The sequence below is a fragment of the Phaseolus vulgaris genome, chromosome 7 (assembly GCF_051622355.1).
Source record: "Phaseolus vulgaris cultivar YP4 chromosome 7, ASM5162235v1, whole genome shotgun sequence".
Lineage (NCBI taxonomy): Eukaryota > Viridiplantae > Streptophyta > Magnoliopsida > Fabales > Fabaceae > Phaseolus > Phaseolus vulgaris.
This window is the reverse complement of record NC_143504.1, coordinates 38,241,748-38,263,982: the sequence shown is the minus strand read 5'-3', so window position 1 is coordinate 38,263,982 and position 22,235 is coordinate 38,241,748. Positions and strand designations below refer to the sequence as shown.

The following is a 22,235-nucleotide window of genomic DNA, read 5'->3' as shown; positions in this document are numbered from 1 at the left end:
GCTTTTGCGTGGTCCGCCTCAGACATGCCGGGCATCAACCCTGACTTTTTATGCCACCACCTTAGCATGGACGCCACGGTTCGCCCTGTGCGACAGAGGAGGAGAAAGTTTAACGAAGAAAGGCGCCTTGTGGTGACGGAAGAGACACAAAAGTTGTTGAGTGCGGGACACATCCGGGAAATCCAATACCCCGAGTGGCTGGCCAACGCCGTTCTGGCGAAGAAAGCAAACGGGAAGTGGAGGATGTGTGTGGACTTCACAGACTTGAACAAGGCGTGCCCCAAGGATTCATATCCACTACCCAGCATTGACGCCCTGGTGGATAGTGCCTCGGGTTGCGAGATGCTGAGCTTTTTGGATGCTTTTTCAGGGTACAATCAGATCAAGATGCACCCGAGGGACAAGGGTAAAACATCATTCATGACAGAGACATGTAGCTACTGCTACAAAGTGATGCCGTTTGGGTTAAAGAATGCAGGCGCCACCTACCAGAGGTTAATGGACAAGGTCTTGGCGCCTATGTTAGGGAGGAACGTACAAGCCTACGTGGATGACATGGTGGTAGCTTCGCGCAATAGGAGGGAACATACAACAGATCTGGAAGAGTTGTTCGCCACCATCAAAAAGTATCGCCTCAAGCTGAACCCTGAGAAGTGTGTTTTTGGGGTTGAGGCGGGAAAGTTTTTAGGCTTCATGCTTACGGAGAGGGGAATTGAGGCGAACCCTGATAAGTGCGCCGCCGTCATCACTTTGAGGAGCCCGACATCAGTGAAGGAAATGCAACAGCTGACAGGGCGAATGGCAGCATTATCACGGTTCGTTTCTGCAGGAGGAGAGAAAGGACACCCCTATTTCCAGTGCCTCAAGAGAAATAGCCGCTTTGCGTGGACCGACGAGTGTGAAGCAGCATTCCTCAAGTTGAAAAAGTACTTGGCGACACCACCAATGCTTTGCAAACCAGTGGCAGGCGTGCCCCTCCGACTATACTTTGCGGTAACAGAGCGGGCCATCAGTTCTGTGCTAGTCCAGGAGCAGGACCAAGTACAGAGTCCCATCTATTTTGTGAGTACAGCCTTGTAAGGCCCGGAGACGAGGTATCAGTCGCTGGAGAAGGCAGCATTGGCCGTGGTATTCTCGGCCAGGAGGCTCCGTCACTACTTTCACAGTTTTACAGTAATGGTGATGACGAACTTTCCCATCGAGAAGGTACTACAGAAACCTGACGTTGCTGGAAGGATGGTTCGCTGGGCAGTAGAACTGTCGGAGTTTGATATCCGGTACGAGCCCAGAGGATCTATCAAAGGTCAGGTATATGCGGACTTCGTTGCAGAGCTATCACCCAGAGGCGACCAAGAGGCGGACCCAGGATCGAAGTGGTCGCTCTCGGTCGATGGTTCGTCTAACCAACAAGGAAGTGGAGCAGGAATAGTCTTGGAAGGACCTAATGGCTTGCTGATCGAGCAAGCTCTACACTTCGCTTATAAAGCGAGCAATAACCAAGCTAAGTACGAGGCACTGATAGCAGGGATGCTCCTGGCCAAAGAAATGGGTGCGCAGAACCTCTTGGTAAAGAGTGATTCACAGCTGATCACAGGGCAAGTCTCAGGAGAATTTCAGGCTAAGGACCCACAAATGGTGGCGTACCTGAGGTATGTCGAGCTGCTAAGGGGAGCATTCAACGCTCTTGAAGTAGTACATGTCCCAAGGGAGCAGAATGCCAGAGCTGACCTGCTTGCCAAGCTGGCCAGCTCAGGCAAGGGGGGCAGACAGAGGACAGTGATCCTAGAGACGCTCAAAGCTCCGCGGAAATTCGTGGAAGATAACAGGGTGGACGTCCTCCATATTGGTACAGCAAGAGGAAGGCCGAGGAGTCATCATTCTTTGACTCAAGATCCGATGAAGGCACCTCGCATCAGCACATAAGCGGACGCACCCGAGGAAGGAAAGCATACGCAGGTATATACTTTGGCCGAGGGAGACACTTAGATGACGCCATACAGGCGATACCTGGCGGATGGGATTTTCCCAGCGGAACCAGAAGAAGGCAAGAAGATTAAGAGGAACGCTGCAAGATATACCCTGGTAGACGGGATATTGTTCAGACACGAGTTCACACACCCCATCCTGACGTGCGTAAGCGGCGACGAGTGCACCAGGATAATGGCTGAACTCCACGAAGGTATTTGCGGGAGCCATGTGGGGGGAAGGTCTTTAGCTTCTAAAGTGGTACGTGTCGGCTTCTACTGGCCAACGGTGAAAGAGGATTGCGTGCGACACGCCCAGCGTTGCAAGCAGTGTCAAAGGCACGCTGACTGGCACAAGGCGCCGCCAGAGGAGCAGAGATCCATATATAGTCCATGGCCCTTTCATATGTGGGGAATCGACATCCTAGGCCCGTTCCCACTGAAGATAAGACAGATGAAGCACCTGATCGTCGCCATTGAATACTTCACCAAGAGGATAGAGGCGGAGCCCGTGGCCCAGATTACTGCGCACAAGGTGCAGCACTTTGTTTGGAAGAACATCGTGTGTCGCTTCGGTGTGCCTAGGCGGCTGGTGTCCGACAATGGAACCCAGTTTGCAAGCCAACAGCTGAGAAACCTGTGCACAGAGGTAGGCATCAAGCAGGTGTTCGCATCAGTCGAGCACCCCGAGACGAATGGACAAGTAGAGTCAGCAAATAGAGTTTTGCTGAGAGGGTTGAAGAGAAGATTAGAGAAAGCTAAAGGGGCGTGGGCAGAAGAAGTGCCGAGGATCGTATGGGCGTACCACACCACACCCCAATCTGCCACCATGGAAACGCCTTTCAGTCTAGTATATAGGTCAGACGCGATGATTCCAATCGAGATCCACGAGAGCTCGCCACGTTACCAGAATTTCGTGGCCGAAGAGTCCAATGAAGAAAGGCGAGTGAACCTAGACTTACTAGACGAAGCCAAGGATGAAGCAAGAATAAAGGCTGAGGCAGTGAAGAGAAGAGTGGAGCGACAGTATAGCTCCAAGGTGAAGCCGCGGCAATTCCAGGTTGGTGACTTAGTCATGAGGAAGGCTCACCCATATGAGCTAGAGAATAAGTTATCTCTCAAATGGACCGGACCCTTCAGAGTCACCAAAGCCAAGGGGAATGGTTCATACAATCTAGAGACTTTGGAAGGAGGTCCCATTCCACGCAGCTGGAACGCGGCCAATTTGAAATTTTATTTCAGTTAAGTTATGAGTAACGAAATACGAATTGTAAAGGGGACACTCTTTTTCCCTCTCGGGGGTTTTTTAATGAGGTCACCCAAGTAAAAAAGAAGTTCAAGAAATCTTTGTCTCAGTTTTTTCTCCTCCCACTCAAAGTGTAAGACCAAAGGTTAAAGAAATAAAAGACAAAGACTCAAGGCAGCGTCAGGCGCCGCCAAAGTGAGGCATCGCCAAACGTGGGCGTTGCAAAGATGGGGGCGTCGCTAAAATGAGATGTCGCCAAGGCGGAACATCACCAAGATAAAGAGCCGCCAAGGTGAGGCGTCGCCAAACGCAGGCATCGCCTAAACAAGGCGTCGCCAAAAGGGGATGTCGCCAAGGTGGAACATCGCAAAGATAAAGAGTCGCCAAGGTGAGGCGTCGCCAAACGTAGGCATCGCCAAATAGGGAGCATACATCAGAATTCGAAGCAGGCAGTAAGAACACATGCGTGCGCCTAGAGCTCAAGATGACAGGTATGTCCAACACAAGGTGCTAGCCGGGAGCTTAGCCCCTGGGCAGGGGTTAAGGGATTCCTTCGGGACGCCCCCTCCTCAGGTAAGAATAGCTAGCCCCGGTGTCAGATGTTCGACAAGGTAAAATCCGGGAGTTTTAGTCCTTGAGCAGGGGTTAAGGGATTCCTTTGGGACGCCCCCTCCTCAAGTATGAATAACTAGCTCTGGTATTAGATGGGGACACTTCGCCTTTGTGTTTTTAGACACCCTGAGGACGATACGGCGCTGCTGTAATAAGGCCTCTCCTCAGGCGTGGGCACCAAGCACCAAGAGATAAGAGACAAGTCGCCTTGGTGTTTGAGACACTCCATGGACGATACGGCGCTGTTACACAGGCCTCTCCATGGGCGTGGGCACCAAAGTGCGACTTTGTCGCAAGTGTTAGACACGCTGAGGACACCCAGAGCAGGTCTCTCCTTGAGCGTGGACACTCAGTACAGATGAGATAAGCCCTCCTAAACACAATGGGGAGATGCTGGAGGTAACGCATGCAACACAACAGAGGAAGCAAAAGTAGACGCAAGTGTGCAAAGACAAAGCAGGTAGCGTTTAAACATAAATCGAAGTATGAATCAAGAGTTACAGTTACAGACAAAGTTCCAGATAATCGCAGTATGAAAAGCGAAATCAGGCCACCCTTCAGTGGCCTCCGGAGTCTAAACAGGATGATGATGAAGCCCCGTCCTCGGACCTCAACGCCTGGGCCAGCAGCGATCTTTGTTGTCGGTTTATCTTCGAACCTGCACCAAGAGAGACAAGCATGGTGAAAGACGGGCACAAACTAAGGCACCGCAAGATAAACCATGCAAGAACCCAGCAAAGGCGAATAATGGGAGGTTGTGAGGAAATCTCTCGCACATATGTATTTCTCCAAGGCCTCAGCGTTGTACTCCAGACTTCTCAGGGCGGCAGCGTCAAAACCCCCCGCCCCAGCCAAGATCTGACAAGCTTCCTGGTCGTTCGAAGGCAACCTCTTAAGAGGCTTGGACTTTAGAGCTCTCGTCTCCTTCACCCAGTACAGTGGAAAGCCGTCAAGGGCGGAGGGCACAAGGTCGGAACAACAAACCTTAAAGAACTTGCCCTTCCACCCCGTGAAGGAGTGCTGGAAGGGGGTTAGGAAGACCCTGCCGGGAACATTGCTGAGGGTCACCCAAAGGTTGTTTCTTTGCCTCTTCATCTCAAAGAAGTGAAGAAATATGTCCACAGAAGGTGCACGCCCCAGGAAACCAAACAGTATGTCGAAGGCTTTGACGAAAGCCCAGCTGTTAGGGTACAGCTGGGCTGGGGCAGCATTGATTTCCGTTAACAGTTCCCTCTCGAACCTAGAGAAGGGCAGGCGCACGCCGACGCTCTTAAAGACTACCTGATAAAAGTATAAAAAAGGGACCCCGTTGTTGGCCCGCTCATCCCCGCACACCGGCTCCCCGAAGGTGCAAGGAAGCACGACGGTATCGTCATCATGCGTCTTCGCAAAGGCACGGTGGTCATAGGTACTCGGGTCCCCCACATGTTCCCTCCGAGCCCTGACTGAAAGTAAACTCGAGCACTCATAAAGAAGCTCGCGCGAAGTCCACGCGTAAAGTTCTTTATGGTTAACTCTGGGGGAAGAAGGGTTGGCAGACATGTTAGCACAGGCTGTCAATGAAGGAACTAAAAGACCAAAGAAGAAAGTTTCAGCGATAGTGCAGAAGGAAAATGTCGACGAGGAAAGAATGCAGGGAGGGTTCTTTGAAAAGAAGATGAACAATATGAAAGGGATGCGGAAAGGTGGAAACAAGGGGTTGAAGCGCGGGATTTCAAAGACTCAAGAGTTGCAACTAAAGCGCCAAAGAATGCTAACTGGGGACTGTGCGATTGAGCCACGTGTCAGGAGATTGGAGGACGACCCTTAGCGTCACCTTTTCTCGTTCAGAGAGTGTCATATCGACAGAGTCCCCGAGGGTACGACGCGCCGACAAAGAAGAGAATATCGTTCAAAGGCTCAGAAAGTCAAGATCGAATCGAGTAGGGGAACGTCCCATCAGCAGTATGGAAAATACCACATGAATAACGAGCGAGACCTCAACCTTTTCACTGAGACAAGTGTCAGCTCAACACTGGGGGGGCTTGTGTATCGTCCCGGCCCCGGGCATTGACCAGATTCAAAGTCAACGTCAAGGCCAAAGTCAACAGATTGACTGCACCAGGCGTCGCCAAGACAGGGCGTCGCCAAGGTAGGGCGTTGCCAAGACAGGACGTCGCCAAGACAGGCCGTCGCCAAGATAGGGCGTCACCAAGATAGGGCGTCGCCAAGCAAGGTATCAGCAGTGTTACTCCCTGATACCCATGGGAAGGAAAGACCATGGAGGGAGTGACCCCACGGGAGGCTTCAGGTCCGCCTAGTGCTTGGCATTTTTAGACACCCGGAGGACGATACGGCGCTACTGTAATAGGCCTCTCCCCAGGCATGGGCACCAAGCACCAAGAGACAAGGGACAAGTTGCCTTGGGGTTTGAGACACTCCATGGACGATACGGCACTGTTATACAGGCCTCTCCATGGGCGTGGGCACCAAAGCGCGACTTTGTCCCAAGTGTTTAGACATGCTAAGGGCACCCAGAGTAGGTCCCTCCTCGAGTGTGGACACTGAGTACAGATGAGATAAGCCCTCCTCGCCCTTGAGCGACGTCAAGGCCAGAGAAGAAACGAGACCCCTCCCCATTTTTTCCCTTCTTGAAGTGATGGAAGAACCAGCTGTGCCTCTAGCAGTAAGCTCCCGAGAGCTCGAAACAAGCAAGTAGAAAGCCAATTGAAAGCCAATTGAGGGCTTTCATGAGCCTAGAAGGCCGGGGAGACTCAAAGAATAAGAAGAACAAGAAGCGTGAAAGCGTGAAATGCCAAAGGCAAGAAAAATACGAGAGCCAAGTGAGGCTCTAAGAGTAGAGATAGCAGTCCAATGGCGTTTGGTTTCGTAGGAATGAGCAAGTAATAAAGCGGAGATTAATAGTGAAAGTAAAGCATAGATTGCGTTCCCAGTAAATGTATAGAAGAGTCAAGTGCTACAAACGTTGAGATATTTACAAGTCACAAGAGCAAAGGAAAAGACAAAAAGTAAAAATGGAGGCTGAGGGCCCGCAGTTCAATCATCCAGATCAAGAGGCACCACCTTTCTATCAACGATGTGGCTGTTAGGGTCGCAATTCGAGACGTTAATCCCTGGGTTCTCGCAAGATGCTTGAGCCAGGGCCTCCTTGAAGCCTTCATCAAACACGCCCGCCATCTCCTTGGTGAGCTCCTGGTTTGCCCTCTCCAGCTCGTTGATCCTGGAATCCTTGGACGCCAGCTGCTTGTCCAAGAACTCCTTCCCCACCTGGAACTTGTTGGCTTCAATGTGGAGTCTCTTACACTCAGCTTGGAGAAGGTCGAGGGCCTCGACCTTTGCCGCCAGGGCACCCTCAGCCTCAGTCAGCTTCTGCCCCCGAGCAGCATACAGTTCTTCAAGTTTTTTCTGTTGCACTTCGGAGGTACGAACCACCTCTTGGAGGCCAATGTTCTGGATTTGGTGGAAGGTGAGGTGGGCCAGCAGGTCTGCATACGCTTGTTTGACCTCATGTGCGTATGCTTCGGCCCCTTCTTTGGCCTCTTGGGTCATCTTCAGTGAAGCTAGGTGGGCTTCCTCCCTAAGCCCCCAAGCCTGTTTCTCCTCTTTCAGAGCCCTCACCTCCTGTTAAAGCCTCTGGAGGGCCTGCCTCCCCGTTGCAACGCTCTGGGCCTGGGAGCGCCAGTCGAGTGCTATCGCTAGGAAGGCCCCCATGTAGAAGGGCATGCCTTCTCCCCTGTTGGGGTTCCCTGGCGACATCCCCTCTGTGAATCCCCGCCCCAACTGCCTGAAGATGGGGCAGGGGATCAGAATCTCGGAGGGAGAAGGAACAGGAGCAGGCGCGGGAGGGGCTGAACCCGAAGCTGCAGCTCCTACAGGCAGTGGTAGTGGCGGAGGAACAGACTCAGCCCCTTCATCTCGTTCTTCTTGGACTGTTTGAGGTGGAGGCGACGTGGCACTTGGAGGGCTGTCCCTTAGAGAATCCACTCCACCTGGAGACGCGGTTGGTAGGGTAGGGACCCTAGTAGCCCTCCTCTTTTTGAAGACCAAGCCGCCATCTGAGTCTTCGCTATCAGAGGTTATCTCCAGCACCCTTTTCCCTTTATCTGGGGGTGCTGGAGCACATGTTGACGTCGCGACCAGTGGGACCGCATCAATGGGAGAGGGGGAGGTAGGAGTTTGGTATGTTTAGGGAGAGGATGGACGAGATGGTAGGGAAGTGACGGGTGTGGGGGAAGTAGTGGGTTTTATTTGCTTCAAGGCCCTGGCGAGTGTGCGACGCCTTGAAGAGTCCATTATCGAGCCTGCATCAGTCAGAATGACCAAGCAAAGATTAATTTGGGTAAGGAAGAATGAAAGCACATGCAGGCAAACCACTGAAGTTCGAGCAATTCAAGTAAGTTCACATAACCTCGACGATTCGAACAATCCAAGCATATTCAAACAAGACCAGGTAAGTGCAAGCAAGTTCAAGAAAATGTAATCAAAAGCAAATACCGAATAGGTGGATAGGCCGTGAGCCTTGAACTCGTTGGGAATGAGCTTGGCGGTGTCGAAGACTACCCTGAGCCCAACCAAGGCCTTACATACCTCCCTGTCAGCGGAGGCAAGTTCATCTAAGGCCTTGGGCTTGGTCGATAGGGGCTTCTCTGACCAGTACAGGGGAAAGCCCTCCAGTGCAGTGGGATCGAATTTAGTGGCACGCACCTTGAAGAACTTTCCCCTCTACCCCTTGAACGAGTTTTGGAAGAGGGTGAGGATGATGTGGCCGGCGACCCCGGAGAAGCTCATCCAGAGACTCTTGCCCTGCTTCTTCACCTCGAAGAAATGTAGAAAGACGTCCACGGAGGGGGGAATGCCCAGGTACCCGCAGAGAATTTGGAAACCCCTTACGAACGCCCAGCTGTTGGGGTGAAGCTGGGCAGGGAAAGTGTTAATCTCGGTGAGTAACTCCCTTTCGAAAGGAGTAAAGGGAAGGTGCAGACCCACTCGCTTAAACACCATTTGGTAGATGAAGAAGAAAGGGCTTCCCACAGTGGCCCTTTCGTCTACGCAAACGGGCTCCCTGGCCTTGCACGGCACACAAAGATGTGGGAGTCGTGGGTCTTATGGAACGCGTTGAAGTTGTAGAGTTTGGGGTCCCCCCTGTGGGCTTCAAGGTCTTCGACAGAGGTTAAGGTGGAGCACTTCGCAAGAAGTTCATCGGAGGCCCAGCGGTATTCCTCCTTGTAGCTGGACCTGGGGGGCGGAGGATTGGCAGTACTCTTGTCTCGGGCCATCAAATCAAGAGCTGAAGAATGAAGGAAAAAGAAAGGGTTTAGTGAAAGGGGGAATCGAAGAGGAGAAAGGGGGAAGAAGAGGAAGCCCTAGACCAACCCTACCCACGCGAGAAAGAGAACGACAATGGGGAAACAGGGAAACAGAAGAACAGTACAACAGCGCAAAAAGCTAAACAGTCCCAGGTAGTTCATTAACACATAGGGCAATGCAGTGAAGAGGAAGAGTCATTGAGGGGGAAAAAATCATACCTTTGAGTATTGGAGTGGTTGGAGATGGAGAGTGTGCAGGAAGAACGAAGATCGCAGAGAGTCTCGAGCGCTCAGAGAAAGAAGATGAACAGTGGGGTGCGAAAGAGAGTGAATGGAACAGTGGCTTCGAGCGCGGATTCTGGGGTAACCTAAACGTTACGAAGGAAGCCCAAAGGATATTAAATCAGGACCGTTTGATGAGTCCACGTGTCGCAGGATCATGTGCTCCCTGGGAGCGCAAGAGGCTTTGGATGATGACCGCGTGATGGGCCACGTGGCGAGCGATTAAGCGTGACCCAAAGCTTCACTCTTCCCGATTCAGAGGATGTCCCGTCAGCCATTAAAAAGATGTCATGTCAACTGCTCAGGGAATGTCCCGTCAACTGTTCGGGGAATATCACGTCAGCAAGAATGACATGTCACCAGAGTGCCACGTGGATGGCGTGGGCGAGGCCTTAGTCTTTTCGCTGAAGACAAGTCACCAGCTCAAGACTGGGGGGCTTGTGTACCGTCCCGTCTCCGGGCGTCGACCAGAGTCAAAGTCAAAGTCAACGTCAGGGCCAAGGTCAACATATGGTGGGACCACACGAAGAGCCCAAAGAAGGAAGTCAACAAAGCGACTACATAAGGCGTCGCCAAGACAAGGCGTCGCCAAGATAAAGGCGTCGCCTAAACAAGGCGTCGCCAAAACAAGGCGTCGCCAAGCAAGTCATCAGCAGTCTTATTCCCCGATACCCATGGAGGGAGTGACACCACGGGAGGCTTCGGGTCCGCCTAATTTAGGACAGTAATAAAGAGAAGGGAAAGGAGGCTTCAAGGCCATAGTACTAGCACCAGTAGGGAGTAGCCTGACTCGTGAAGTACCCAGGCCACCTCAGGGAGACCCTTGGGATAGATACGACTCAAGAGAAGGTCATGCCCAGGGGAAACCAGGTGTAGGGTGCGAGATGAAGGTGGATACACTCCCAGGGCGAGTGACTAGACGTTGGGTCGCATGAGTTGACACCCAAAAGGTTACCCCTTCGCACCAGATGCACTCAAGCAATGAGGACTCACACGATGAAATATCCCTCAATTGGGTTACAGTGCTGTGAGGCCCTCCACGTAGAATAACGGTCAAGTCAGGAGGACACGTGGCGGGAAGAACAGAAACATCAATGCTTTCCGGATAGCTTGTCAGGTATGAGGTAATCAAGATTATGTAATTAAGTTTACGTTTCGAACGTTTTAAGGTACTTTAAATGATTTAAGTGTTTTGAACGTCTTAAAGGCGCCGAACGTTTTTACACCTTAAATGCGCTTTAAGACACTTTAAATGCTAGAGACGTTTAAAGGGAGGTTTAGACGTTGGAGTCGAGGTCGGACTTTTGGAAACCCTGTTGAAGAAGCTGTGCGAGGATATTGGAACACAACAGGTGTTCGCTTCTGTGGAGCACCCACAAACGAATGGGCAAGTGGAGTCAGCTAATCGGGTTTTGCTGAGAGGTTTGAAGAGGAGGTTGGAGAAGGCCAAGGGGTCTTCTGAGGAAGTTCCCCGCATAATATCGGCATATCATACCACTGAGCAATCGGGAACCCATGAAACCCCGTTTAGCTTGGTGTATGGGTGCGATGCGATGATCCCAGTTGATATCCAGGAAAGCTCACCGAGATTCCAGAACTTCGTGGCGGAAGACTCGAATGCAGAAAGGATAATGAACTTAGATTTGCTGGATGAGGTCAGGGAGGAAGCAAGGGTGAAGACTGAAGCAGTAAAGAGAAGAGTTGAACGCAAGTACAACTGTACAACTCTAGGACAAGGCCAAGGCAATTCAGAGATGGCGACCTGGTGATGAGGAAGGCCCACCAGTACGAGATGAAGAACAAATTGTCACCCAAATGGACAGGACCGTTTAGAATAATCGAAGCACTCGGGAACGGCGCCTACCGCTTGGAAGCACTGGAAGGAGGGGCGATTCCTCGCACTTGGAACACCACCCATCTCAAGTTTTATTACAGTTAAAGCATTATAAGTAGCAATTAACTCGAATTGTTTGAGATGTTTAAGTTAAAACAGTTTTTCAAAGGGGCACTCTTTTTCCCTAAGGAGGGTTTTTTAACGAGGTCACCCAATAAAGAAGGTTTCGAAAACTTATCAAAGTTTCCCAAGTTTGCATGCTCATCGTTTTTTTAGCTTTTGGAAAGAGACTTTGTCGTCCTTGTGTAATTTAGGGCAAATTCAGATCGCATGCATTCAATACAAAGTTTTAAAGCATAAAGTTTTAAGTCCTCATCGCCATCTGGCGATCAGAGGCACAAGTATGAAGTTTTACCCTAATTCTCACAGTTACACAGAGCATAGACACACAGAGCACAAACCCTAATTGTTCTTGACGGCGCACCCAGCTGTGAGCACAAGACAATTAGGGCAACACAGTTTTAGCCCTTCAGTACAGTTTTCAACCACCCTCAGAGCATTCGTTCAATTGTTCCGATACGGGGGTGCGTCACCTTTTGATGTCTCTCGCTAGCTGATTTGATCGTCCGAGTGCAAACGGCCGCGAGGGCGCCCTTTTGTTCACTTCATTTCAGGTACTCACAGACGGAGCAAAACGAAGGTGCCCTAGCTCGCGAGGAAAATCCGTGCGCAAAGACGATCCTGGTCAACCGGCGGGAACACTTTTTATACATCTCTCATCATTAAAGCGCATTGAAAGAGTATAAAAACATTCCTTGGAATATACGAATCTTAACTTACTTAACGCGTACCTTGGCAAAGTTTCCCTGAAACCTTTAATGAGCACGTGGGCATTGCCACGTGCCCCTCTGACTTGTTCGTTATTCTGTGCAGAGGGTCCCACAACGCCGCCACCAAACTTAGGGTTATTTCATCGTGTGAGCCCTCTTTTCTACAAAGTGCTTCTGTCACGTGGGTTCACTTTTTGGGTGCCAACTCATGCGCCCCAATCACTAGTCACTCGCCCTGGGGGTGTATCTACCTTTCTCTCGTATCATGCACGTGGTTCTCCCCTGGTCATGGCCCTCTCATGGGTCGTATCTGTCCCAGGGTCTCCCAGCAGTGGCGTGGATACTTCACGAGTCAGGTTTACCCCCTACTGGTACTAGAACTTATGGCCTTGAAGCCACCTTTCTCTTCTCCTTGCTACTGTTCTGAACTGTCGAGGCTCGATGTCTCTCTTGGGCGATGTCTTTGCTTAGGCGATGTCTTACTTGGGCGATGTCTTTCCTTAGGCGATGTCTTACTTTAGGCGATGTCTTTGCTTGGCGACGTCTTACTTGGCGAAGTCTTACTTTAGGGCGACGTCTTACTTTAGGGCGACGTCTTACTTTTGCGACGTCAGGAGCGGTCGACCTATTGACTTTTCTTCCTTGGGTCCGTTGTGTTAGAAAAGATGGCTTTAAACTAGAGGGGGGGTGAATGGTTTAAAGGGGTTTTCGCAAACTTTTCAAATCTAGAATGAACTTATTTCAGAAACCAATTGATTCAGCAATTCAGTTAGCCAAAACAACAAGCAAAACTGTAATACTAGAAAAAACAATTGGTTGTTTCTTCGAAACAATCGGTTGTTTATACCAGCAAACAACAAACAAACTGAAATTAAAGAGTTAAGGATAGAAAGATTGTACACAGATGTTTATACTGGTTCACTCCAACTAGAGCTACATCCAGTCTTCTCAGAAACCATGAGGATATCCACTAAGCAATCACCACTTGATCACTTACACCACAACCAAGAGAATGACCTTGAAAACCTCAAGAAACACACTTTCCTTGGCCAACACTAAGATTGTTGATCTTGAACACCTCAAGAACACACAACGAATCTCAGCAACACACACAAACGAATTGTTTAGCAGTTTACAAAGATTACACTTGTTACAGATGGAAATTTGAAATCAATACAAGAGAATCTTATTTAGCACCTTGATCAATCTCTCAACTCTTTTGCAATCTCAGAATACTTTGAAAAACTCTTAGATGAAAACTTTGTTTCAAGATTCTTAATATATCAAAAACTGTTTTTCAAAATATATCTGATCCTGCCGGCAACTCGAACGTGGAGGAATCGCTCTGTAGCACTCTCTGCCCCGTCTACGCGACTGCGTTCTCTGCAGGGTCACCCTCAGAACCTTCTCTTGAATCTCCAAACGTGACCTGCAAAATACACAGACGGCGCCTCTAGCGGCTGTTTGCACTCCGACGATCAAGTTAGTCCACAGAACCACCAAAATGAGAAAACTAGTAGTGTCTAAAAAACTCTTGCTCTCTGTTTTTCGTTTCCCCCAATCTCTCCATGATTCCCTTTTTTATGTCTCTCTCTCTGTTTCTGCGCATCACAGAATTCTGTTATGCTTTTCTGGCATGTGTCAGAACCCTGTTATGCTTTTCAGAGACAGTGTACCTGCAGAATCAGTAGTGAGAGCGTAAGAGTCTGTGCATGTCTGCGCGTCTCTGCGCTTGGCTGCGCCTGTCTGTACCCTTAGTGGTACGGAGTGCACTTTTTTCTGGACCGCACCCCTCTCAGATGATGACACGTGGAGGCCTGCAACTCACATCTAACCACACACGTGTCACTTCCTGGAAGGGCTCTAGCGCTTCTCTTTGTGTGCCTAAGTTACGCCCTTGCGGAGTAACTTAGGATATTTCTCTCATCTGGGTAAATCGCATACTCTTAGGAGAACGTCAGGTGTGGCTGGTCTAGGCACACTCACCAAACGTTGCTCTCTGCGTATACAGCTTACCCTTCACGGTGCCACGCACGTGATGGGTTGAGGGAATCACCAATCACTGACTGGTTTACTAGTTCCCTCAGGCCACTCTCGTGCATGATTCCCTGAGATGTGCTCATGCGAGATCCATGCGTAACGCTCTCACTGGGAACCTCAGTCCCAGTTTAACTGCGTGTAACACGAGACCCCGATGACAATGCACCCGATGACTGATCAGTGTTTATTTGCTTCTCGCGTTCTGCCCCCAGGCGTTAGTCTGAGAACTGGTCTGTTGGTGGCCACTTGGCTACTGACCACCGATCACCGTTCTGGATGATCTGTCCCCTGACCTCTCTGCCGCCTGATCTGTCGGTGGTCACTTGGTTACTGACCCCCGATCACCGCTCTTGGCGATCGTCTCCCTGACCTCTCTGCCACCTGGTCCACGTGTCACCCTGCGAGCGGTCCACGTGGTCCTCTACTGCTGACGTCATCTACGACCGATGACCGATCGGATCACAAGCCCCCCAGTTTCGAGTCGAGAACTCGTTCTCAGCGAAGAGACTAAGTGGTCATGCCCTCAGTCCACGTGGCAAGTGGGACCGCATCACGTGCCACCTCACGTGCTGCTTCTTTAACGTTTGAACTTCCTTCCTTAATCTCGCGACACGTGGCCCCATCGACAGCCAGCGTGGTGTGTCGCTAGCGCTTCTCTTATTCAAATTGGCGCGCTCCTTCACTGTTACTTCATCTTCTTCAATCGACTCTCAGACCCCCTGCGAACTCTTCCTCTGCGCACTTATCTTTCTTCAAACTCTCTGCTTCCAAACCTCTTGCGATCATCCAAAGGTATGGTTTTTCTTCTTCCTGGGTCTATTTAGATCATCTTTACCGATTGCATTTATCTTTCTTGTTATCATGCATTCATCTTCTCTATTTCCCTCTCTCGAACCCGCGCTAGGGTTTTTTCACGTTCTCGCTCTGACTTCTGCTTCTTCTTCTTCCTCTTTTCACCTGGGAATCTCTTTCTCCTTTCCCCTCTCTGTTTTCACCGAAACATTCATCATTCCCTCTTCTTCCATTCATTCTGACTTTTCGTTTTTCCTCCATTTGCAGCTATCTCACGATGGCTCGCTTGAAACAAACCGCGCGCATTATTGCCCCATCTTCTGGTGCACAGCCTTCCGCGAGTGCGCCAGCTCCACCACCGCCTGTGGCTACCTCCTACCACGACAATGCCAGGGTCTACGACTGGGCCGCCCTGGCGTTGCTCGCTGAAACCTCCACCCTACTTCCCCAGGTGCACCTCACGTCCCTGCTGAGCCACAACCCCGATGAGCCTTCCTGCGCCATCGACAGGGAGAATGACTTCAATATCCAAATCCGCATTCCTCCTCGAGGGATGCCCATCTGCGCGGACGATAGGGCCACCAATGGGGTGCCCTTCGTCTTCATCTACTCCGCTATCTTGAAGCTGCGCCTCCCTTTCACCTTCTTCGAAAAGGAGCTGATGATGGAGTTGAACGTCGCGCCCTGCCAACTCCATCCAAATGCCTGGGCCTTCATCCGGGCATTTCAGATCCTCTGCAATTATTTCGGGCACAACGCCTCCGTGGACCTGTTCCTCTACTTCTTCGAAGCGAAGAACCCTGGGGACAGGTCCTGGGTTAGCCTGAACGGGGTTGCTGGACGGGTGCTCCTGGGCCTGTACCAGCAATCCTTCAAAGACTGGAAGGGCAGGTTCTACATGATATCTGCCACCCCACAAAGTCCAAACCTGCTCGAGGGGTACCCCCTCTACTGGGTTCCTGGAGTTGAATTCAAGAAATCCAAGGACCTCGAAGTTGTGGCCCCCTACGAGCGCGAGCTATGTGGGTTGTTCCTGGGGGCCAAGTACAACTCTGCTCGGCTCATCAAAGATGAGTTCGATGTGGTGGCCCTGAAAAAGTATATAGGTAGCTCTTCTTCCACCTCTTAGGATACCTGCACCTTTTTCATGCATGCTTTTATATATTTTGACTTACTTGCATAACTTGGCCATCTAACTCTTCCTTTTCTCATCTATGCAGACTCAATGTCGGGGAAAGACAGGAGGCTAGCCTTGCTGGAGCTTGCCAAACGTCGGGGAGCCAAGGGAACTGGCTCTTCTTCTTCTACCACTGAGCCCATCGCAGCCCCCCCTCTCTCGGTCGCGCCAGCTGAAGACCCCGAGCAAGGGAGGAAAAGAAAGAGACTGGTGAAGGCTTCTACTTCACTTGCTGCTGCTGCTGCTGCCTCAACTGAAGAGGAAAGTTCTGGCTCTCCTCTTGTACACCGCCAGAGGAAGATGCCAGTGGTCGAGGGGGCTTCGTCTCTCCAGCCTGGGGAGATCGAGGTGGTGGAGGTAGAGGAAGGTTCTCCCCCTCCTCCCTCTACTCAACCTGCCTCAGAGCCCACATGCCTTCCTTCTCCATGCCAGCAGTTGCCTCCAACTTCTCAACTGCCATCTTCCCCCCCAGCAGGCCAATCACCTGGTCCATCTGCTCATCCTGCTGGGGGTGCTTCTGCTCAACCTGGGGGTCCACCACCACCACTGCCAATCTCTACCGCCATTGCTGAATGTGGTGGGTCCAGCTCGCGCCCAAGCGCTTCTGGGGCCATCCACGAGAACTTCAGCAGGGTCATCACCCTGGTTCGACAGCTCATAAGCAACCGGGAGCTCGTCGAATGGAATGGTGATGAGGTGGACATGCACCAGGCCAGGCAGATGGTGCTCTCTCTGGAGTTTTCCACCCAGCATCGCAAGCAAATAGCCCTGGAGAAGAGGGTGAAGGAGCTTGAGCACGACAAGGAGTCACTGCGAAGTGATTTCGAAGCTGCTCAAGGGTCTGTAGAGCTGATGCGGGGCATGGTGGAGAAAGCTAGGAGGGAGTACCTAGTGCAGGTCCAAGAGACCATCAAGACGGAGATCTTGATGGGGCAGACTGTGAGCTCTTTGGACTGCGCAGTGGTGGAGCTACGGGTCGAGACCTCCTCCCTACGCCAACTGAACACTTAGCTAGTGGGGGAGCTCGAGTCCACCAAAGAAGCGGCTGCTGCTGGAGAGAAAAAGCTTGAGGAGGTGGCGGGCAAACTTTCTGAAGCCAAGGGCCAACTAGCAGAAGCTGCCTCCTCCCTTGCTGCCCTTACCACTGAAAGAGATGCTGCGGAGGCCTCAAAGCAAAAACTGGAGGCGGAGAGGGCTGATTTGATGAACGTGGGTGCTGATGCCCTTACTGACGGATTCGAGTTAGCACTCGAGCAAATCAGATGCGTTCTCCCAGACCTGGACCTCTCGCAGTTCAGCATCTATCACGAAGTGGTAGATGGAAAGCTCATCCCTCCTGCCCCTTAATCTCTTCTCTTCCTTGTAAATTTAACTTCTGCACAATTTTTCTTAGTACTTCAAAATTGTATAAGACTTGGTTGTGAATATAAACTCTCAATTTGCATGAGCTTCTTCTCTTGTATTTTTCTCGAGCTTCACTTTTCTTTATGCGCGCGACTAACTGTTAGCTAGCTTAGGTTCAGCGCGATCTTAAGCTTTGTCTTTCCTTTCGCACACGACTAAGTGTTAACCAGCTTAGGCCTAGCGCGATCTGCCTCCCTTGTTCTTGGCCTCTACTTGGTCACGACTAGCTATTCCCTTAGCTTGGTGTTTAACAGTCCTTGTGCGCTGCTTTGCACCACTAACCAATCACTGACGACTCATCAGTGATCATTCTTTAGTCTTTACTTAGCTTCTTTGTCGCTTTAGCGCTAAGTGCATAGAAGACTTTGACATCATTCGCTCGAGGTGATGCCTCGTTTTGGGGAAAGAAAAGTGTTTCTCGCTAACCCCTCTTACTTTCCCCGAGGTCATCACCCTTCGGCGGGTTGAGTCGTTCATTCCCTGCCTCACTCCTGGGGTGAAGAGGGTTTCGGACTAAGAGCCTTACTGGGCCAATATTGGTGTATGCCAAGTGGGTAAGGACATTTTGTCAAAACCTTTCCTTTCCCTCCCTTGGTCTTACTAGCACCCCTGGCTTTTCAAACCTTTAACTGCTTGCGCTCACACCTGGGGTGAGGAAGACTTAGATCGGTGCCAGTACTTGCGCCTAGGGCAAGTAGGGCCTAACCAATCACCTGCACTTGCACCTGGGGCAAGGAGGATTTTAACATTAATACTTGAGCACACTTGATATGCTGGAAATTTTTTCTTTAATTGGGTGGCCTCGTTAAAAACCCTCCTTAGGGAAAATAGTGCCCCCTTGTCTGTTCAACTGTTTCCACCACATACAAAGCATGTATCTTTTAGCGCGAGAACGCAATTACTGTACAACTTTAACTGAAATAAAATTTTAAATGGGTGGCGTTCCACGTTCTGGGGATTGCTCCTCCCTCCAAAGTCTCTAGGCGATAGGCTCCGTTCTCCAACGTCTCCACCACTCTGTACGGGCCTGTCCACTTTGGAGACAACTTGTTCTGCATGTCATTCTGATGCGCCTTTCTCATCACCAGATCACCTTCCTGGAAGCGCCTGGGCCTCACTTTTGAGTTGTGCCTCCGCTCTACTCTTCTCTTTACGGCTTCAGCACTGACTCTGGCTTCTTCTCGTACTTCGTCCAGTAGGTCTAGATTCACCTTACGTTCTTCATTGGACTCTTCAGCAATGAAGTTCAAGAATCTAGGGGAGCTCTCCTGTATCTCCACGGGAATCATGGCGTCTGTCCCATAGACAAGGCTGAAGGGTGTCTCATGGGTGCTGGACAGTGGGGTGGTGTGATAAGACCATACAATTCTGGGGACCTCCTCTGCCCAGCCTCCTTTGGCCTTGTCTAGTCTTCGCTTCAGCCCCCTGAGCAGTACTCGATTTGCTGACTCCACCTGCCCATTGGTTTGTGGGTGTTCCACTGAAGCGAAAACCTGCTGTATTTTTAACTCCTCACACATCTTCCTCAGCTGATGACTCGTGAACTGGGTGCCATTGTCGGAGACCAACCTCTTGGGTATTCCGAAACGGCAGACGATGTTCTTCCAGACGAAGTGCTCGACTTTCTGTGCGGTGATGTGTGCGACTGGTTCTGCCTCCACCCACTTGGTGAAGTACTCGATGGCCACGATGAGAAACTTCATCTGCCTTATCGCCAGGGGAAAAGGTCCTAGGATGTCGATCCCCCATGTGTGGAATGGCCACGGGCTATGGATGGACCTCAACTCCTCAGGGGGTGCCTTGTGCCAGTCTGCATGCAGTTGACACTGTTTGCATCGCTGAGCAAACCTTATGCAGTCTTCCTTCAGCTTTGGCCAGTAGTACCCCGCGCGGAGTACTCTACTTGCCAAAGCGCGACCACCTACGTGGCTCCCGCACACCCCCTTGTGCAGCTCAGACATGAGTCTGGTGCATTGCTCGCCGTGCACACAGATCTGCACAGGGTGAGAAAATCCAAATCTAAAGAGGTTTCCATCTATTAGAGTAAACTTACTTGAACTCCTCTTTATCCTTTTTGCCTCTGCCACGTTGAGCGGGAGTACACCATCTTCTAAGTATAACTGGTATGGCGTTATCCAGGTGTCGGGTTCCTTCTCCGCATGGACCTTGTACCGTCCCGTATCAGGGCGTTGACTAAGTCAAGGTCAAAGTCAACGACTAGAAAGTCAAAGTCAACTCAAGGTGTCGCCCAGGTGCAGAGACGCCAAGAGGAAGCGTCGCCAAGGCAGGACAAGGCGTCGCCTGGGTGGAGGCGTCGCCAAGGCAAGGCGTCGCCTGGGTAGAGGCGTCGCCCAACCAGGGCGTAGCCAGATCAAACAGTGTAAAAGTAAGGCAATCACGGTGTGGTTCCCCGATACCCATGGGTAGGAAAGACCATGGAGGGAGCGACGCCGTGGGAAAGCCTCAGGTCCCGATATCTCGGGAAAGCGATAAAGAGAAAGAAAAGGTGGCTTCAAGGCCATAGTGATAACATCAAGGTAGGGCAGCCTGACTCGTGAAGTACCCCTGCCGCCCCAGAGACGCCTTCGGGACAGATACGACCCAAGAGGAAGGTCACGCCCAGGATAACCGGGTGCAGGATGCGGGTGGAAGGCAGATACGCTCTCAAAGTAAGTGGCTAGATACTTGGGGGCATGAGTTGGCACCCAAAAAGCCACCCCTAGCGCAGTAGCACTCCCAAGCAGGAGGACTCACGCGTAGAAACGTCCCCAGATGGGCAGAAACGCCCCCAGATAGGGTCATGGCGTCGTGAGGCCCTTCACGTGTACGACAACCATGCAGGAATAGAAACACCCCCTAGTCAGGTGCCAGGTAATTAAAGATATTCAATACAGTTTCCCTTTCGAGCATTCAGGTACTATTATGGCTCCCGAGCGTTTCAACGTCTTAAATGCGCTACGTTTCGTAATTAAGTGCTTTAATGAGTGCGTTACGTTTGAGATTAAAGGCGCTTTAAGGCGCTTTAAATGCTGGGGCAGTTTAAATAGCGTTGGGAATGTTGGAAAAAAGGTTGGAACCTTTGGCAAATTGACGAGAAACTCTTTGGTTGCTTGCCCGTGCTTTAAGGTTACGTACAAGTGACTGGAGAATATTTTTGCCTGAAGGAGACAACACACACATATACACAGTTCTTTTACCACCTTCAGAGTGCCATACGCGGTGCTCAGATACGTGGGTGAACAATTTTTTGGTGTTTCTTGCTGGCTGACTTGAGCGTCGGAGTGCACACGGCCACTAGGGCGCCTCTTTGTCCTCTTTTTTGCAGGAATCCACGGGCAACCCGCGGGAAGGAGTCCCCAGCTGACGGTTGAGGTCGTGCACGAAGACGTCCCGGTCAACCGGACGGAACAGACCTCCATCGACTCATCGGTCTTCGACGGTCGCGATCTCACCCTCGGTGGTCTCAGCGTTTCTTGGGTCAACGACCGGTGACCGATCGTTAGACGCTCCATTGATTTGCACACATGGAATACCTGGTTGTCCGACACGAATGCTCGCGGTACCTTCGAGGTCTCCTGAATGACGGTCCTCTGCTTCCCCCCTTTGCCTGAGCTGGCCAGCTTGGCAAGCAGGTCTGCTCTGGCATTTTGCTCTCTTGGCACGTGTACCAATTCAAATTCGGTGAAGGACGTCTTCAGGAGCAGTACATACTCCAGGTAGGCTGCCATCTGGGGATCCTTTGCTTGGAACTCCCCTGTAACCTGCCCGGTGATCAGCAAAGAGTTGCTCTTGGCTAGCAGATTTCTTGATCCCATTTCTCTTGCTAACAACATTCCTGCGATCAGGGCTTCATACTCCGCCTGATTGTTGCTAGCTTTGAAGGAAAAGCGGAGGAACTGCTCGATCAGTACCCCGTTTGGGCCTTCCAGAATGACTCCAGCGCCGCTCCCCTGCTGATTAGAGGAGCCATCCACCGATAATACCCATCGACTACAAAGTCCGCGAACACCTGCCCCTTGATCGGTCCTCGGGGCTCGTACTGAATGTCAAACTCTTACAATTCCACCACCCACTTGACCATCCTGCCTGCTACGTCAGGTTTCTTCAGCACGTTTTGGATAGGCAGATCAGTCATCACCACCACTGTGAAGCTGTGGAAGTAATGCTTGAGTCTTCTGGCTGAAAACACCACCGCCAGGGCAGCCTTCTCGAGGGCCTGGTACCTTGTTTCAGGGCCTTGCAGCACCTTACTCACGAAGTAAACAGGCCTCTGGGTCTGGTCTTGCTCTTGCACAAGGACTGAGCTGACTACTCTCTCCGTCACAGCAAAATATAGACGAAGAGGGATGCCTACCTGAGGTTTTCGCAAGACTGGTGGGCTCGCCAGATACCCCTTTAGCTTGATGAAGGCCTCCTCGCACTCCTGTGTCCAGAGAAATCTGTTGTTGCGTTTGAGACACTGGAAGTATGGATGACCTTTCACCCCTCCAGCGGACATAAACCGGGACAAAGCCGCCAAGCGACCGGTGAGCTGCTGCACTTCTGATCCTGCCTGTTGACCGGAGCGCTGGAGAATGCCTCGTCAAAGGATCGACGTGCGCGCCGCTTCTCACTTCCGTTCCTCCTCTGGATCTATCTCAAGAACCTGCAAAGAAACGATACGGCGCCGCTGCGGCCGATCGCACTCCGACACTCAAGTCAGTGGCGGTATCACCAAATACTAAGAACTGGAACCGTGCAAATCTCTC

General features: G+C 51.2%; 1 protein-coding gene across 1 annotated transcript; it reads left to right on the top strand.

Moving 5' to 3' along the window:
- The first annotated feature begins 2,832 nt into the window (after positions 1–2,832).
- LOC150025894 (uncharacterized) lies at positions 2,833–3,210 on the top strand. Its single transcript, XM_090304802.1, has one exon. The coding sequence runs from the start codon at positions 2,833–2,835 to the stop codon at positions 3,208–3,210; it is 378 nt and encodes a 125-aa protein (XP_090160928.1).
- The last annotated feature ends 19,025 nt before the right edge of the window (positions 3,211–22,235 follow it).